At 44.7% G+C, this 17,489-nt stretch overlaps 1 protein-coding gene across 4 annotated transcripts in view; it reads right to left on the reverse strand.

Annotated features, from left to right (window-relative positions):
* Positions 1–17,489, reverse strand: part of SCN8A (sodium voltage-gated channel alpha subunit 8) — a 55,439-nt gene that overhangs the window by 6,798 nt on the left and 31,152 nt on the right. For 3 of the 4 annotated variants that reach the window (XM_085041332.1, XM_085041333.1, XM_085041335.1), the window contains 11 exons: positions 16,855–17,211; positions 14,362–14,832; positions 13,754–13,871; positions 12,779–12,933; positions 11,561–11,734; positions 7,641–7,763; positions 4,006–4,290; positions 3,527–3,580; positions 2,683–2,820; positions 1,926–2,030; positions 695–965 (listed from right to left, as the gene is read on the reverse strand). In XM_085041332.1, coding sequence (XP_084897458.1) covers positions 695–965; positions 1,926–2,030; positions 2,683–2,820; positions 3,527–3,580; positions 4,006–4,290; positions 7,641–7,763; positions 11,561–11,734; positions 12,779–12,933; positions 13,754–13,871; positions 14,362–14,832; positions 16,855–17,211 — 2,251 coding nt within the window. The remainder of the gene's footprint in view (positions 1–694; positions 966–1,925; positions 2,031–2,682; positions 2,821–3,526; positions 3,581–4,005; positions 4,291–7,640; positions 7,764–11,560; positions 11,735–12,778; positions 12,934–13,753; positions 13,872–14,361; positions 14,833–16,854; positions 17,212–17,489) is intronic. The other variant, XM_085041334.1, reaches the window with a different exon arrangement.

Here is a 17,489-nt window from a genome sequence, read left to right on the forward strand (position 1 = left end):
GTTCAGCTGCAGAGGGATTCATCCCTCCTGGATAAGGATGAATGAGTTGATTCTTGGGGTTGTCTGCTCTCAGTGCCTAACCCTGCCACAGGAGCCAGGCTACGGATTCTGCTTTGAAGGTGCTAGAAGTGTGCGCGATAAACCTTATTTCAAACAGCAGAAAAAATCTGGGCCTGAGTTTTAGGCTGCAGGATGGTAGGAACACTGATCGTTTGTCAGCGTGCTTTGTGCCCTGCCATGCTTTACCCTGATTCATTTGTGAGGTTGTGCATATTTTGCATACTAGATGCTAAAAAACTCAAAACCTGTTGGAGAAAACATGGATTCAGCATTCAAACAAAATGCAAACAAGACACAAAGTCATGTACTGTGGCAGCAAGCCCTGCAGGGCTATTTTCAGTGGTAACTGAGCATTAAAACATTCTGATGAGGCGAGTGAAACTTCAGTTTTTGAAGACAGAGCAACTGTCAAGCGGTTTGCTCCACACAACTGGAAAGGAATGCCAGAACAGAAGGAAGAGGCATCAGTTAGGACATCAGGCAGACAAATTCTGCCACAGTCTTTTCCCAGGGCTTAAAGAGAATCTTGAAGTCCTGGTACCTACATATCTCCTTCAAAGACAAGAACATGCTCTACCCTGCAACCACCAAGACAGCCTGGCACTCACAGACCTACAACTGGTGTCACACTTACCCACAATAGACAGAATCACAACCACGAAGTCAAAAATGTTCCACCCGATGGTGAAATAATAATGCCGCAAGGCGAACATCTTCAGCACACACTCACAGGTGAAGAAAATGACAAACACAAAGTTGATCCAGTAAAGGATGTCCTCCATCTGCTTGCTCTGTGTGTCTGTCTCCACCATCATGGTCACCATGTTGAGGCAAATGAGCATCATGATGACTATGTCAAAGGCTTGCTGAGTGACAAAGTCAAAGACAGCTCCTTGGATGCGATTCTGTGAAACAGGAGAGATAAGGAACCAAGCTTGAAAAAAAATTATGGAAGCATGGCATGTTTTGGGTTGGAAACATCCTTAAAACTCATACCATTCCACCTCCTGCCCCATCCAACCTGGCCTTGGACACTTCCAGGGATGGGGCAGCCCCAGCTTCTCTGGGCAACCTGTGCCAGGGCCTTACCATGCTGACAGGGAGAAGATTCTTCCTAATCTATCATTAATCAACAAATTATTTCACTATTGGTGGAAAGAGGGATGAGGAAATAGTTTTGTCAGTACTTAATAAAGCTTTCAAGGAAAACCCTGCCCACAGGCCAGTCTGGTTAGGGCAAAGGCAGGACAATGCCGTTATTTATACCCCAATACGCTATTACACCACTGCTAGCAGCATATCTTCATCTTGGTTGAGCCCAAATCCATTTGGGGCAAGTGATACACTTCCAGTCACAACTGGGAAAAGAAGCCAGATCCTTGCACTGGTGACTGGGTACCAGGATGAGAATCCAACCTCTTTGGTGTCTGAGCAGCAGCACAGTCCCAGGAGCAGGATGCTTTATCTGCACAGTGTCTAAAGGGACTCACCCTAAAACCCTTTTCGGCTTTCTGAGGTATGCAGTCTTTCAGAAACCAGGCAAATGTGCCTAGCTCTGCATCAGTGCAGCCCCCAAGGCTGGATAATTGCCCAAGGTCCTCCTCCTAGTGCCAGGACACTCCTATTCCACAACTATGGCCCCTCACCCAGATGGCGTTTTGGGATTATTTTGTTGAATCAAGCGATGAACTAACACCAACCCCAGTACAAGTGTTTTAACCTTTCCAGGTGATACCTGAGTTACAATGACAAGAAGAGGGTGATGTGGAATCCAATATGAGTTAGAACAAAGGATGCTTTTGGAGCCAAAGCTCATTTGAAATCTGCTCCACAGGTTACCCCTCAGTTCCCTCTACCATACTCACCAGAGGTCGGGGAATGGGTTTTTGAGGCTTCTTTGAGCCCAGTTTTTTCATGGCATTATAGTACTTCTTTTGTTCTTCTGTCATGAAAATATCTTGACCTCCAAAGTAAAGGGGCAAAAGGAAAACTAGTTACAATAAGCTCATAAACCAGAAGGGAAAGGAGTAAATCCCAGCTCAGGCAGGAGGAGATCTGCCAGGTGGGAGGTTGGTGGCAGTTTCTTCAGACAGAAATAACTCACACTAATACCTAGGTTGTACTGATCTTTCTTTAAAAATGGTTATTTTTCCTATAAATGACCTGTTTTATTGCACTGCCTCCTTCCCCATCCCTCTCTCCCCTCTGTGAGGAGCAGGTGTGAGGGCATTTACACGAGCTGCATGCTGCAAATCCTCAGCTTGACTTAGAAGAAAAGCAGGATATGAGAGAGAGACAGAGAGGCAAGGAAGACATCTTGCTTCCAGTCTATATTTTAGTCAAGACATAAAAAAAGCCCAAAATGCATGAAAATGTAGTCTAGGGAAATGTTTAATTTGGATGGAGCTTAAATCAAGCCTCAGGCTGGGTGTTGTTCTCCCTGCATCTGCTCAGCCATTCCGATGGAGCTGAGCGGAGAGTGAGGCACCAAGAGGTCCACGGCTCTAAGAAAGGAGGTTTGTGTCCCAAACTGACTTTATTTTGCAGAGAACCCACCAGCCTGAAGACCCAACTCTCCTGGAACAGGTCTGAGCTTGAAATCAGCAAACACAGATCACTTATCTTTTTCTTTTGTTGATTGAAGTTATCGATGATGACGCCAATGAACAAGTTCAGGGTGAAAAAGGAACCGAAGATGATGAAGATAACAAAATAGATGTACATGTAAATGTTGTCCTCGTACTTAGGTTGCTCTTCTTGCTGAAGGGAGATAAAAAGAGGAATAAATGACATTTCAAAGACATCATACAAATATAGGCCAAATGAGACTGGTCATGTTTCCAAACTATTTCTTTTGAAGATGCAGGACCAAAAAGACCAAAAAACAGAAGAACATTTTTAAGCTTTTCTGGCACAGTCGTACTTGTTTCAAACCTGGTTTCAGCACAGGACAAGAAAACCCTTTTAAAAATATTTTCATATAAAACCAAGAGAATCAAAGGGGGGAAAAACTGAAACCAAAAAGAAAGTCATGGTATTTGCACGATTCCAGCATGCAAAAACCTGAAAAGTGCCCAAGGAATGAACTCTAATCCAGACATAATTCCACAATTGGATTCACACTAATGCTCAGACTCCCATACATACGTAAGATTCATGGGAGACCTTCTGGCTAATTGCTCCCCATAATTTATTTTAATGATTAAATCTGTAACTTCACTGTATTCTTTCCTTCACTGTATTTCTACTTCAGCTGAACTAGAACAAAAAAGGCAACCACAAGACCCTGCCCTTTTTGGGATTTTCTTGAACATCTATTAACTCATCAGACCATCAGAGCAAATTGAACAATCACAGCTTGAAAGACATGCTACAAGCACAGTTCTACAATTTTTACTCTTGATTTTACCAAAGCAAAAGAGCAGGTAGAAATAAAGGGAGGGGAGCTTGTAGTCTTGCACGTTACCTTTCTGGAATCTACAGCTGCGTACATGATGTCCATCCAGCCTTTGAACGTAGCCTGGCAAAGAAAATACATGTTCTCTGAGACAGAATTCACCCAAAATACAAGAACAAGCCTGACTTGTGCCAGCTCTGTCAAGGACTCCCTGGCAGTCTTGATGGCCCTGTATAATGAACTTTAATACTATTTAAATATTTCTCTTTTCATTTAATCTAAACTACATAAATCAAGCTCAAGTAGTTGATCCATGAGAACCCCATGAAGTTTAACTGGTCCAAGGGCAAGTGGATAGACTTGGGGTCCGTTACTGCACCGGGAGACTAACACATCAGGACAGGGAAGAAACATAAAATGGCACATTTCAGCCCCAACCTGAGAGGGCTTAATGGGATGCTGTGTTTCACCGAGAAGGAAGCATATAAAATGCATCAGGAGCATTTTGCCTTTCCCACTAGCAGGGCAATGGCAAAAGCCAAACTTACAACTTGCAGAAGAGCCAGATATCCTGCCCCAACATTGTCAAAGTTAATTTTCACATTCTTCCATCGGATCTCCGTGGAGTTGGGTGGCATCAGAGCTTCGCATTCTGTCTTGTTGTTAACAACTTCTATCTCAAAGCGTTCCTCAGCTGTTTCATTAAAGCAGTAATGATATTTCCCGGCAAACAGGTTAACCCCCATAATGCTGAAAATCAGCCAGAAGATAAGGCAGACCAACAAGACATTCATAATGGAAGGGATAGCGCCAACCAAGGCATTGACAACCACCTGTGTTGGAAGGGGTGGGAAAAAGTTTCAGTATAAAACACGAGGCAGGAGAAAGCAAGCATCAGTACAGCTGTTTTTGGGGGGGGAATAGGGGACCAGGCCACTGACACATTGGTGGTGGTTGTTCCACACAGAAGTTGGCAGTGAACTTATTCCAAGCAGTCACAAATTCTGCTTCAAAGCCACCTGGGAAAGCTCTGTTTTCAAAATAAAACAGGCCACATTGTTGGATTTACAGAGTTTGATTTTTGGAACGTTTGTTCTTCAGTAAAACAACAATTATTTTATATCATTTTAATTGCCCAAAAGGAGAGGGGGCTCAGACGCTCTGTCGTAACAAACAGGCTCCTAGACGGAATTTTCTCAGAGCCAAGTGTGAGAACACTCTTGCTCGTGGATTCAATAGGTTTTATCAGCCAGTAGCCCCTCCGGCCATTCCCCACATTTAAACAAGGCTGTTTTCACTCTGGTGCCTGATCCTGCTCCCACCAAGAGCCCCAGCAGTGGGGACAGGACCAAGCCCAGCATCACTGTGGTCACACTAAGCATTGAGTAACATCAAAATCATACTGTGACTAAGCAAGGCCAGTCATGTTGTCCCAGGCAGAGAGCTGAGCATGCAGCTTGGCAGGCTCAAGAAGACTGAAAAGCCATGTTCCTTCCTCCAAACGGCAGCAAACACATCAGGAACAAGGAGAGGTATTGTCAGAGCTCATCTCTTCCTAATTTTAGCCTTTCACAGTTTGGGAACACCATGTCCCTCAGCACCCCTGGCCAACACATGACCAAATGTAAAGCTCTGAGGCTTTTAATAGAAGCAGGTCAGCAGGATATTAAATCTTTTATTATGATCTCCTAATTTAGATTCCTTTAATAGATTAACAGAATATCAACTGTTGTTACCCCTTTGCCTTAGTTTTGAAAGACAACTCAACTGCACAGGGACTTGAGAGGCCTCAGTCGTAGAACATGAGCCACAGTTAGCCCTGGTCCCTTTCTCCCTTCTTGGAAGCCACCACCACACGCACGGCCTGTTGTAATCACAGCAACTCGAGTGCTCACGGCCAGGTTGGACTGGGCTTGTAGAACTGGTCTAGGGGAAGGTGTCCCTGCCCATGGCAAGGAGTGGGACTAGATGGGCTTTAAGGTTCCTCCCAATCCAAACCAGTCTGTGATAGAGGCATGGAGGAAAATTGAAGACCACAGTCATCTAGACAGGGAATCTTCCATTGCAAATGCTAAATGATGTCATGAATTCATCACTACACCCAGGAGGTCTGAAGACACAGGGGAGAGCCCCAACAGGCTGCATACGGATGCCTTTGCTCTCATCGTCCCTTCATCCCAACAGGATGCTCAGCGGCTGGACACCAACACCACACCAGCAGGACTTTTTGTGTCAGATCCTCCTATGAATACATTGGTTTATTCCAGTTACCACATGAAGCAAAAAAAGGGTGATATCTTGATATCTTCCGGAAATAAGGTAATTTATGGTTCATTACATCTACGCAGCTTTCCAAAAGGTGTGAGAGGAGGAACATGGCTTTTGTGTGCAGACTGACAAGAACACATGCATGTCTCACAGCATCACTGTCAAACTCCCTGACCGAGTTCAGAGCAGAGCAAGCTCCTGGAAATGCAGATTGCTATGGAGGAGAGAAAAGCAAAGAACTACAATTTCAGTCTCCTTTGCAAAGGCATTTCAGATCTCTGTTCTCTGGCTCAGAGGAATTGGTCTGGTTGGATGGGGCAGTGACACTTGTCTCCAAGTCAAAACAAATGAAAAATAATTGGGTTTAGGTAGCTATCAGGACTGCAGTCATAACGATCTAATTTCCTGTGGTGAAAATCCTCCAATTTAAGCATGAGAATTTCCTGATTGTACATTAGAAATCTTCATGCCAAAATGGCTTAAAAATAGCTTTTAGTATCTCCAGGTTTAGTGCTAAGCCTGCTTTTCATGATCAAACTCCTGGGTGGGACCCGAACGCAGCCCAGCAAAAGCTCTGCCTTTGTGTTAATGGAACTCTTTCTTCCTTTGTGCTTCTACTGTAGAATCAAGTCTAGAATTAAACTAATGACACAAAGAAATAACAGCATAATAAGGTCTTAGAGAAGAAACACCTCCTTTGGATTTGGAGCTCATGTATTTCTATCACTTCCCAGGGAATTTCAGGACCCCTACTCAGCTCACTGCTCTGTTTGTGCTGGATTTTGGGCTTTGTTACGGTACAGCAAATCCAAAGATCAGAAGAATCCAGGCGGAATTGCTCCAGAAGGATCCACATGGAATTCCTCCCCTCAGACTCTGAAGTAAAACTGTGACTGCTATTCCCTTCCCTTATTATTTAAAATTCATAATTTCCTTTCTTGCAGTATCTCTGATTAAGAGCTAGCTGGGATTTACCACAAAACCCAACATTATTGTTCTAAGAGCACCTGGGAAATCCATTAATACAAAATACCCTTGACTTAATTTTTTTACAGCACAATTTTTTTTTGCATGTTCTTAGGAGACTATTTCAATCCCAAATGGGGAAAAAAGCACCAAAATACAGAATATTAGTGGCAAAGCAGCAAGACACTGCAGTAATTGAAACACCCAAGGAAGTGGTGCCACTACCAATTTGAGGAAAGCTTTTTAAGTTCAATGCTTTGCTTGTGCTTTGTTCTGGTTCCACAGTGACACAACAAGGACCAAAAAAGCATGGAAAAAGGGAGGGGACAGAAAGGAAAAGCTTCACTAGACAAGGCTGCCAGTCACCACCAGACTGGACTGAGAACAACAAGGTGCAACAAGAGGAATGAAACCAAAGTTTTCCAACAGCTGAGCTCCCCCCAGGCCCTTCCTGCAGTGACCCATGAGAGGCAGCAGCCTTTTTCCCTGGTTACTTTTTTAAAACCCCCTCAGACAGAGTCTTTCAATCAAATTCCACCAACAGCCAACATCTGGAGGGGCTGGAGACCCTGAGGTGGTTCCAATTCTGCTTCTTTGCACCTGGTGATTCTCCCTAGATAAAAAAAGTTACAGCTGAGAAGCCCCTCGGATGCTCGAGGTCAAAGCCAGGCCAAATGAGAACAGCCAAGTGTCGACATCGGCTACGAATGGCAGGTGGTTTGGGCCAGTAATTAATGTAATGAGGCAGCTTATGCATCTCCCTTTGTTAGAGGGGAGGGTGCAGCGGTGGGCGGGGTGAGGGGACATCCACGTAGAGGTGATCGAGTCAGCAGCTGCATCATGATTCTGTTTGGAATTTTCTTTCCACCAGTTTTGATCAGTTCTAGCATGCTTTAAAAAAAACCGCTCCACAGGCATGCAGAAGGATCAGCTGCTAATGACATCTTACCCTCATCCCCTCAAATCGGGATAACGCTCTTAAAGGCCTCAAGGCTCTTAGTGTCCTAAGGGACTTTATGGCACCTAGTTCCGAGTAGCCCAGGGCATTAGCTATAAGGCTGACTAAAGAGACCTACACAGAAAATAGAAAAAAAATAGAAAAAATATAGAAAAAATAGGAAAAAAAAAAAAGAAAGAAAAAAATAAATAAAAGAAAACAAAAAAAAAGAAAGGAAAAAAAAAGAAAAAAAGGTTCCAGACTGTTAGATTGGATCCCCTAGCCCTGATTGCCCAGCCCAGGAGCCACCTGGGCCGCCCCAAATACCGAAGCCATGACACCAGCTGCCTACTTCACTTGACTGAACCAACCTGGAAGGAAATAATGTGGTTGAGAAAAGAACAGAGGGGAGAGATCAGTGAGAGAGAGGCAGAGACACACACGGAGAGGGGCTGTCGGAAGGAAGAGCCCAAACGATGACAAAAACCTTACCCTCGCCCTTTACCGGCTGAAGGATCCCAGCGGCGCCCATGAAATTTAAGCCAGACAAATGTTAAAGGTACCTATGAGAAAGAATACAGATAAATACACACACTGCACACCTAGGCCAAGCTCTCCACAGGCACCGCGCTGTTAGGGACCGCATCACTCTGGAAAACCTGAGCACTGGCCCCACCACAGACAGTACTAAGCCCAATTCTGCCTTCTGCCTGACAACCCAAGGATGGAGGCCTTTTTCTTGCCTGTCACACAAAGCAACTGTATTTTCTGCCTGCTTGCTGCCTGCTCGAAGTCACAGTGACACTTGGGGAGTGACCCTGAGGGAAGACCCATTTTACAGCTGCTCAGACTCATGCACTGAACTCTGGCACAGCTTTTAGATCCATTTTCCAACACTTTTCCAATCACAAAGACAACCTTTTTAGCAGCCTGGTGTCAGATTTAGGCTCTAAAGGTGTGAATTATCAACATCCTTAAACCCACCAAGTCATAGACATGACTTGGCCACATGTAAATAGCTACAGACACAGCACAGCAGCTGCCACTATTCCCATTTTTTGCTACTATCATGCTACAGACACAGATAAGAAAGAGACGTGAATTCTTTTTAAAGAAAAAAAGACATCCATTTACAGCAACAAATAACAGAAAAACACAGGACCTCCTCCTGGAACAGGTCGGGTTTGAGCTGAATTCTCAGAATAGGACACTTCCTATGTACCATTCTTTTATAAAAGAGATATTAGAATAGTAATGTAGAATTAATTATAAGGATGATTCTTATTCAGGGAAATACCAGATCCAGATTTTAAATGCATAAATGTGTGGGAAAACTGAGATTTCATCTTATTTGGGTATGTGCCACATGTGCTTTTTCCACCTTCGTATGGAAGGTGTCCCTGCCTACAGCACAGGACTTGGAATTACACCATTTTAAGGTCCCTTCCAGCCCAAACCATTCCGTGCTTCTATGATATCTGCCCCACAAATAAGTGGCCACAATACATGGCCACATGGTGCTTTGGTTTTTCCATCTGATTTTTTAATTCCGCTAATTGGAACCATGCCAGGGGCCTCCCAAAGGTTGCAACAAAGATGCCAGGGCTGTCCCAAAGGTTCCAACAAAGCTTTTGTGAAGCAAAATCAGCCCAGCCAGGCCAGGACCGAGCCCTTGGCAACACCAGTATGTTAAAATCCTGCACACAAATATAAAAATCCAATGGATTTGGAAGTGTGGTCTATTTACCCTGTAAATATACCACTGGAAATGCCCCATCACTGGAAACTGCCCCATCCCTGGATGTGTCCAAGGCCAGGCTGGGCAGGGCTTGGAGCAAACTGGACTAGCGGAAGGTGTCCCTGACCATGGCAGGGGGTGGAACAGGATGATCTTTAAGGTCCCTTCCAGCCCAACCATTCCATGATTCCATGACGCCATGAACATGGAATACTCATTTTTAGAGCTTCTTCCCCTTGAGATAACATCTTACTCCCAAGCAGGACACTAAGACCAAGAAAAAGGTGTTTGAGCTTTTAGGGGTCTTTGAGGATTATTCCCTGAGGACATTCCAACAGAAGACACAGCAAGCACCGAGGTCAGACAAAGGGAATCCCAGATTGACTGAAAAGCAGAATCCTTCATTATTACCCAGTAAAAGTCTTCACAAACACACCCAGGAAGCTTTGGGGATGAGGAGGAGGGGAATTGGACAGTGCTATAGCAACCTGCAAAATAACATCCAAGAGCGTTGTTAGGATGCAAAGGCTCATTCCCTGCCATCCTGGCTCACTTCAGCCCCTTCCACAATACGCCACAAAATTTGGGTCAAAAAAATGTGATTCAACAGATACAGGACACAATGCATTGCTGAGATTTTGTTGAGGGATATTTTGGCATCTCAAAGTCACATTTCAGATTTTTCTGCAGGGAAAAATGTGCATCTCTTCCGCCTATGACACCAAGGGAAAAGAGGAATTCCTCACAAAGCCCTGGGAATTTCAAATCCTTCTACACTTGTTTCCTCCCTGTAGGTGTGTTACCTGCCCAGGAAGTTCCTCATCTTTACTCCACCAGCTACCAGACACTTGGGAAGGAAATTAAACTTGTACCATATCTGCCCATTAAAATGCACTTCATTCACAACAACTGGAATTAAACTTGTACGTTATCTTCAGGCACTGAGAGAGATGCAGGGTTATTGTCAGAAAATAAGACATATAACATGCAGGCTGTGTCCAAAAAAAGGTGTTGAGGGGATTAAAGAGGATTTAAAAAAAAAAAAAATTAGAATTTCTTTTTTCCTACAGGAAACGCAGAGTTTGAGTCACTTCTGCCCCTGAATTCCAAGCATAGTTCCTTCCACCTACTCAGGAATATTTCCAGAGTGATAATGGTGCTGTACAGCAACTGAATCATACACATCATGTTCCAAAGGAGAAGCCTGGAAAAACTGGTAATTCTTTTTTAAAGTATTTGCTCTTGGGGCAGTCACCACAGCCACTGCTTCGCAGATGGATGTGATGAAACCCTTTAAAACAATCCAAGCACTTGGGATTCTAAATTTCCTGGTTCTGAAATTTCCTATTGAACTACACAATTTTCTACCACTTTGGACAGCATAAATTCCATTCATTTTAAATCCCCTCACTGTGCTTCAGAGCCAAATTTATTGCTAAAACTTCTCTCCGTTGTCTTTTTTCTTCTAATTTTTCAATTCATTCTCCCTTTTTTATTTCTCAGATTTATCCTCCCTCCCAAGATGTTCTGCAGGCAAATTCCAGGGCAGCTCTATCCCAGTTGACTGCGTCCTTCACTCATGCTACAACGCCTGAGCTGTCTTTCTTGTTTGGTATGATCCTGCTATTTTTTTTCCTGGGCATTACAACTTTTGAACAGAAGATTGATGATGCTGAACTTCACTGTGCACAATAAGCTTTCCAAGTATTGAGATTCTCACAAATACACGGCGTCCGATGTTTGGAACAAATCTCAAGTGGTGGAATGGGGAGATTTGGCTGCCTCATCACCCCCTCATCATTAATAATGCAACAAAATTATTACAGAGAACATAACTCCTTGAAATATCATCCAGGAATATCATATCTGCACAGTTTTCCCACTGGTAACACCTCTCAGTGGCTCAATACATGGGCAGGTCTCCTAGAAATACTATTTTCAGCAGAGCAAAAGAGCCAAGGCCTGGAAAATCCTCCTTAGTCTCTGCCGTGAAGAAATCCTGCAGTTGCACAGGGAACACTCAGTACCCAAAGGGCTCAAGGGTTTTCTCCTTGACTGGGGAACTCACAGGTATTTGGGAAAGAACCATTGTTAAATCTATAATTCAGTTAGGATGGATCTCAGGAGGAAACATTCCCAGCATTCCTCTAACCACTGTTTTTCCAAGCAGAAGTAAGGAGGAGAGGATACATACAGCCACGATGAGGAAATCCAGCCAGCACCAGGCGTTGGTGAAGAATTTGACAAATCCATAGGCACACCACTTCAGCAGCATCTCCAGGATGAAAATGTATGTGAAGACTTTGTCAGCATACTCCAGGATGGTCCGGATGGTTTTCCTCTGCTCTATGTAAATATCCTCAAAAGCCTGGGAAATAACCAGGTGCTCGCATCATTATATGGGATTTATTTCACAGGTCAATGTCATTATCCAGGAGCTTCCAATGATACTGAGATGAGCTAAACAGACAGTTACAGATGAGCTAAATATGTATATATAAATAAAATGTATAAATCAAACATAGTAAAATGAATTTTGTTTCTTATACAGTGAGTTTTATCTCCTTCAGAAGTTGCAATGCTGCAACACCAAACCATAAAGAAAAAAAACCACCAACACCCGGGGGGTGTTCCTGAATAATTCCTGAATAAATAACACAAGAAACTCATGATTTTCAGGGATCTGAGTTCTGCACATCCAAAGGGGACAAGTTCACTGAAAATCAAACTGTTAATGACTGAGAAAGCTCTGCATGGAAAGAAAACCATGCAGCTGCTGTGGGATATGAACTGTGGTGGACTTATGTCCTAGAGAACCCATGAGTAACATAACTGGAGTTGCTTGTTGTATAACCCCACCTACTAAAAGCGTGAAGACACACACAGGGATTGTTTGTGTTTTGGGACACCATGAGGCCACAAAGCTCAGCAAACATGATACACAGAAGGGAAACAGCAACATTCTTCGTAATTAATGTGAAAATGACCTCCTCAGGGAGGTAGGAGGAGCCCCCATTCCTGGGGGTGTCCACCGAATGACTGGATGTGGCACTCTGTGCTCTGGTTGACAAAGAGGGAATCAGTCACAGGTTGGACTTGATGGTCTTGGAGGGCTTTTGCAACTTCACTGATTCTGGGATTTTGTGATTCTGTGATGTCAGACATAGATACAGGCTGACTTTTCCCCAAATCCTCACATTTCTAGTCAAACTAGAATCAGAACTCAGATTTGCAGGTTTTGTTTTTAACTTAAACTAAACTAAAATAATTAATAAAGGCTTTTGTACAGTACCATGAAGCAGTTGTGTTGTTTTCCATGTAAGAATTCCCAGTTTGCTTTTTCCCAAAATTTTCTATATATAATTAGATGTCCCTGAGCTCAACACCTCTGGACTACGCGTATTTTACTCACCAGAGCACCACTGCTCAGGAGGATCATAAAGATGATGAAAGTCTCAAACCAGTTGTGCTCCACGATCAGGAAACAAGTTTTTCTCAAGGTCCACCATGACTTTCCCAGCCCTTCCTCAATATTGACCTGACAGCATTTGCAACGCTGCATACAACCTGTAACAGGGACAGGGCACACCTTCACTCAGATAACACAGGATTTAAGGTAAAAGCATTAAACTCTCACTGTCTAGAACCAGTTTTGATGACACCGATATGAAACATGCTGAATATCAATTAAAATTTTTGCATTCTTGAGGACTTTAGGATTGTTTTGCCACTTGTGTGTCTGGGCACTGGAATTAACATCAATTTGGGAACAGATCAGCTTGTTCTATTTGGTGAGGTTCATGCTCTTGAGGAGACAAATGGAAAACTTGCTGATAAAATAACCTTGAACCATTTAAAGCATCTTTGCCATGGGAATTCCTGTAATGGATCAGCTGCTGAAAGACATTGAGGCCAGTGACAGGAAAGGAAAAGTATTCTGCTTCTAAGTACTTAAGGCATCAGCTGTACAAAAATCACCTCCTTCTACTACAGGTCATCTATAAAGGCCCTGGCACAGGTTGCCCAGAGAAGCTGGGGCTGCTCCACTCCTGGAAGTGTCCCAGGCCAGGCTGGACGGGGCTTGGAGCAACCTGGGACAGTGGAAGGTGTCCCTGCCCATGGCAGGGGGTGGAACTGGAATGAGCTTTAAGGTCCCTTCCAGCACAAACCACTACATGATTCTATGAGCTACATCCTAGCAATAGTAACTGCATCTCTGAGAGCTTCACTTTGCAAATTCCTCTACATTAGCTAACCAGCATCCAAGAAGGGTCTTGAGATAAGCTGCGAGTCAGCCCTGATCCAAGCTGACCTAACCATAAGGTGAGCTTACAGGAGACTGGTTCCCAGAACATCCCAGAGGCCTCTTCCTTCATTCCCTTCTCACCTTCTGTGAAACAGGCATCTGGGTCCAGGTACTCTTCTGGTGCTTCCACGGGGACTTCTTCCACTTCAGGCTTTATATCAATGGTGCTGCCCTCAGAGGAGCTGGTCTCATCGAGTTTCTGGAAGAAAAAACAAACCCCAATCCAATAAATAATCAGTTCCCAACATATATCAGAGTTCATCATGACTCAGCCATTTATTTGCTCACCACATTTGTTCACCACATTTAAGTGAGGAAAGTTGTTTCCTCATTTCAGTCATTGAGATCTTGACCCAGATGATGTCTCACATTAACTGGACAGACAGGATTAAGTATTTATATTATGAAAGGTGTCCTTGTCCCTGACAGGGGGTTTGGGACTAGATGATCTTTAAGGTCCCTTTCAACCCAGGCCATTCTATGATTATGTATATATTTTACATTATATAAGTATTTGTGGCTTTCCATAGAGCTACTAGCATAAGAAACTTCTGTCTTGAGTGCAAAGATAGCAACATAACATAAACAGAAGTTTTGCACTGGAATTACGCAGTTCTCCCTGCCAAGATGTTTCAAGGCACTCACAGTGGGTAAAATGACTTGAATGAATTTTTAGCACTTCATCCCACCTCTTTGCTGCCATCAGGATCTGTATCACTGCTGAAATCTTCTGTGTTGAGGTTTTCAAAATCTGATTCCCCCACAGCAATGGGGACCCGGACAGTGAGGTTGGGGTTGTTGATGAAGGACATGTGATCCTCATCAATGATGTATTTCTCCACACTGCTCCCAATGCCGCTTGTGGTGCCATTGCCATTCTTTTGGTAATCGATGTCCCTGTTGATATCAGCCCCAGTGTGGTTGGCGATGCAGTTCACCTTCTTGTCATACAACTCATCCAAGGGTTTGACCTCGTCAGCCTCTCTCTGCTTGAAGTGAGCCTGCATGAACTCCCGCACCTTTGCCTTGGTCCAGGCAATGCCCTTCTTGATGCGGATGACCGAGATCTGCAGGTTGTTCATCTCCCCGTCATCGTCTGTGGCTGCCAAGTTGTCTGCGCTGAAGGAGCTCAGTAACAAGGCCAAGAACAGGTTCAGCACCTGAAAGGGAAGAGGTGATGCCGGACTGACACACAAGGGGCGATATTCCCAAAGCTGAGAGGGAGTACTCAGCACCCAAGTCCTGCTGATGCTGCAGAGCTGTCTCCAAAGACCAAAAACAAGCTCCAGTGTCCCACAAACTTATCCAGGTGCCCAAGGCTCAAGGTACGAGACCTTGATCCTGCAACAAGTTCCCTAAACAGGGACCCTGGTGCAGCACATGGCTCTGAGGAGTCCCAGGGGTCCAGTGCAGGTGCAGGGTCCCCAAATCAAGCCCCTTGGAGGATCCTGTCGGGGGTTGAGTACATTTAGAATTTCTCCCCATTCCTGTTACTAAGCAACAAATAGTTGGATGTTTAGAGCCATCAAGTCTTTTGTAAAAGACAAAAGCTGGGCTTGGGCAGGGCAGGGCAGGGTAAGGGAAGAGCTGGCCCTTGGAACGCTCTCTCGCTCTCTCGTGGTTCGGACGCTGGGAGGAGAGGCTGCTCTTGGCTTTTCGGCTGCGACCAGAGGAAATCCAACTGTGCCCTGTTTTTCTCTTCTCCTGGCTGGGTGAGCTTTAATTCAACCTTTCTTCCCACTGAAAAGGACACGTTTCCCCGGGCTGCGTTTTTTTCCCTGCAGCTGCTGCCGTGAGAGTCCGGCTGCCTCTGCTGCCCCCACCCTCTGCCGCACGAGACTGCGGCGTCTGCTGTGACTGCAGAAATCCTTGCTACCTCGCTGGCTAGCTGGGAGAGAGCCAGCTCCTGCCCCTGCCGCCCTGCTGTCTTGCTGCTCCAAGCTGCTTCGCTGCCCTCTGCACTTCTCAGCCTGCCCGCCATTACCAGCTGTGTGTGAGGCTGACCTGACCCTGCGCCACAGCGCCACCTGCAGTCGCTCGACAGTCATCGCACCTGCCCTGCCCGGCCGGGAGCTCAACAGCGCCCCTGCTGCTTGCAACCATGATTACACCACACGGGAAAAGGCTCAGCAGCTCACAAGTCATCTGCTATTGGTTTTCTGGTTCTAGTTGTGGTTGCTATTGTTATTGCTTGTTTATAGATACTAGTAAAGAACTGATATTCCTTTTTTCCCATACCTTTGCCTGAAAGCCCTTGATTTACAAAATTAAATAATTCGGAGGGAGGGGAAAAAATCACATTCTCTGTCCTAAGGGAGGGTTCAACCTCTCTTGGCAGACACCTGTCTTTCAAACCAAGACAGATCCAAACTGCAGATGTCAGAGAGATTTAATCCCCATGGGATTTAAATTCAGCCTGACTGATTTAGTCCCATATCTGCCTTGAAGAAAATGGGGCAAATCTTGGCATTTTGAGCGACCACTTCCAGCTCTATTTCCTTGCCCACATTTAGTGACCATCCCCAAGACTTACTTTGTCAAAACCCTTTGGCAAGATAGGACCTCTCAGTGAGAGCTCACAACTACTTTGAAGAATTGCGACTGCTCATGTGACTTCATTCTTGCTCCCATTTTCCTCCACAGACTTTTCTTCAAAAAATTTAAGGCCAGAAGGAACCATCATGAGCTAGTCCAACCTCCCACACAACAGGCCTTGCAATTTCACAGCCGATTCCTGCACACAACGGTACCTCATGACTGAGCCGGTGGGCAGGTTTTAGAGGAAACTTCCATCCTCATTTTAACACTTCAGGACCTTCCCCTGTGCACCAAATTATTTAACTTCCTAGCAATTACCGTGCCAGGTTTTGCTTCTTTTAGCATCTTTTGCCCCTCAGGTCAGATGTAGGTCTGCCCCCTTTGACTGAGGGTTTCATACCTCCAGCTTTTATTGCAAAATGTTTTATTTATGGGCAACTGTTCAAGGTGCTCATCAAGCAAAGAACATCTTTAACATTGTGCTACCAAAGTTTGCGGGACTGTTGATATGTCAAAGGCCAAAAGGGACCCCAAAACAGAGCAGAAACAGACCCACAAACCATCACTCCCTCATCCTGGGATCTCCCAGAGTTCTACCCCACCCAGAGGCAACCAAGAAAGCCCATCAGTAACCATTTACTGACCACTAAATTTCCGATGACCATGACCATCATGAAGACAATCAAGCACATGGCCTGTCCTGCCACTTCCATACAATCCCACATGGTCTCAATCCACTCCCCACACAACACACGGAAGACAATAAGGAAGGAGTGGAAGAAATCGTGCATGTGCCAGCGAGGTAGCTCACAGTCCATACTGATCTTGCAGACACACTCCTTGTAGCTTTTGCCAAAGAGTTGCATTCCCACCACGGCGAAAATGAACACGATGATGGCCAGCACCAAGGTCAAATTCCCCAAGGCACCAACTGAGTTACCAATGATTTTTATCAGCATGTTCAGAGTGGGCCAGGACTTGGCCAGTTTGAAGACTCTCAGCTACAAAAAAAACCAAAACAAAACAGACAAATGACATTTAATTTTATCTTAAACAAAGAGGAAAATCAGGCAGAACTTCCTAAACAACAACCCTCTTGTATTTTACATAAAGCTAAGTCCATGCTTCTGCTACTGAGGTCTCACGGAGCAGAGAATGCTTAACCATTCTGGAAATCTGGGTTTGTGTATTTTGCACTTAGTTATTCCTCACATGCTGATCTCCCTTCCCAAAGGAAAAGTCACCCTTCCCTGTCCAAATGCAACAAGCTGCTGCTCAG

This window comes from Lichenostomus cassidix, chromosome 29, assembly GCF_008360975.1.
Source record: "Lichenostomus cassidix isolate B80296 chromosome 29, HeHo_3.0, whole genome shotgun sequence".
Lineage (NCBI taxonomy): Eukaryota > Metazoa > Chordata > Aves > Passeriformes > Meliphagidae > Lichenostomus > Lichenostomus cassidix.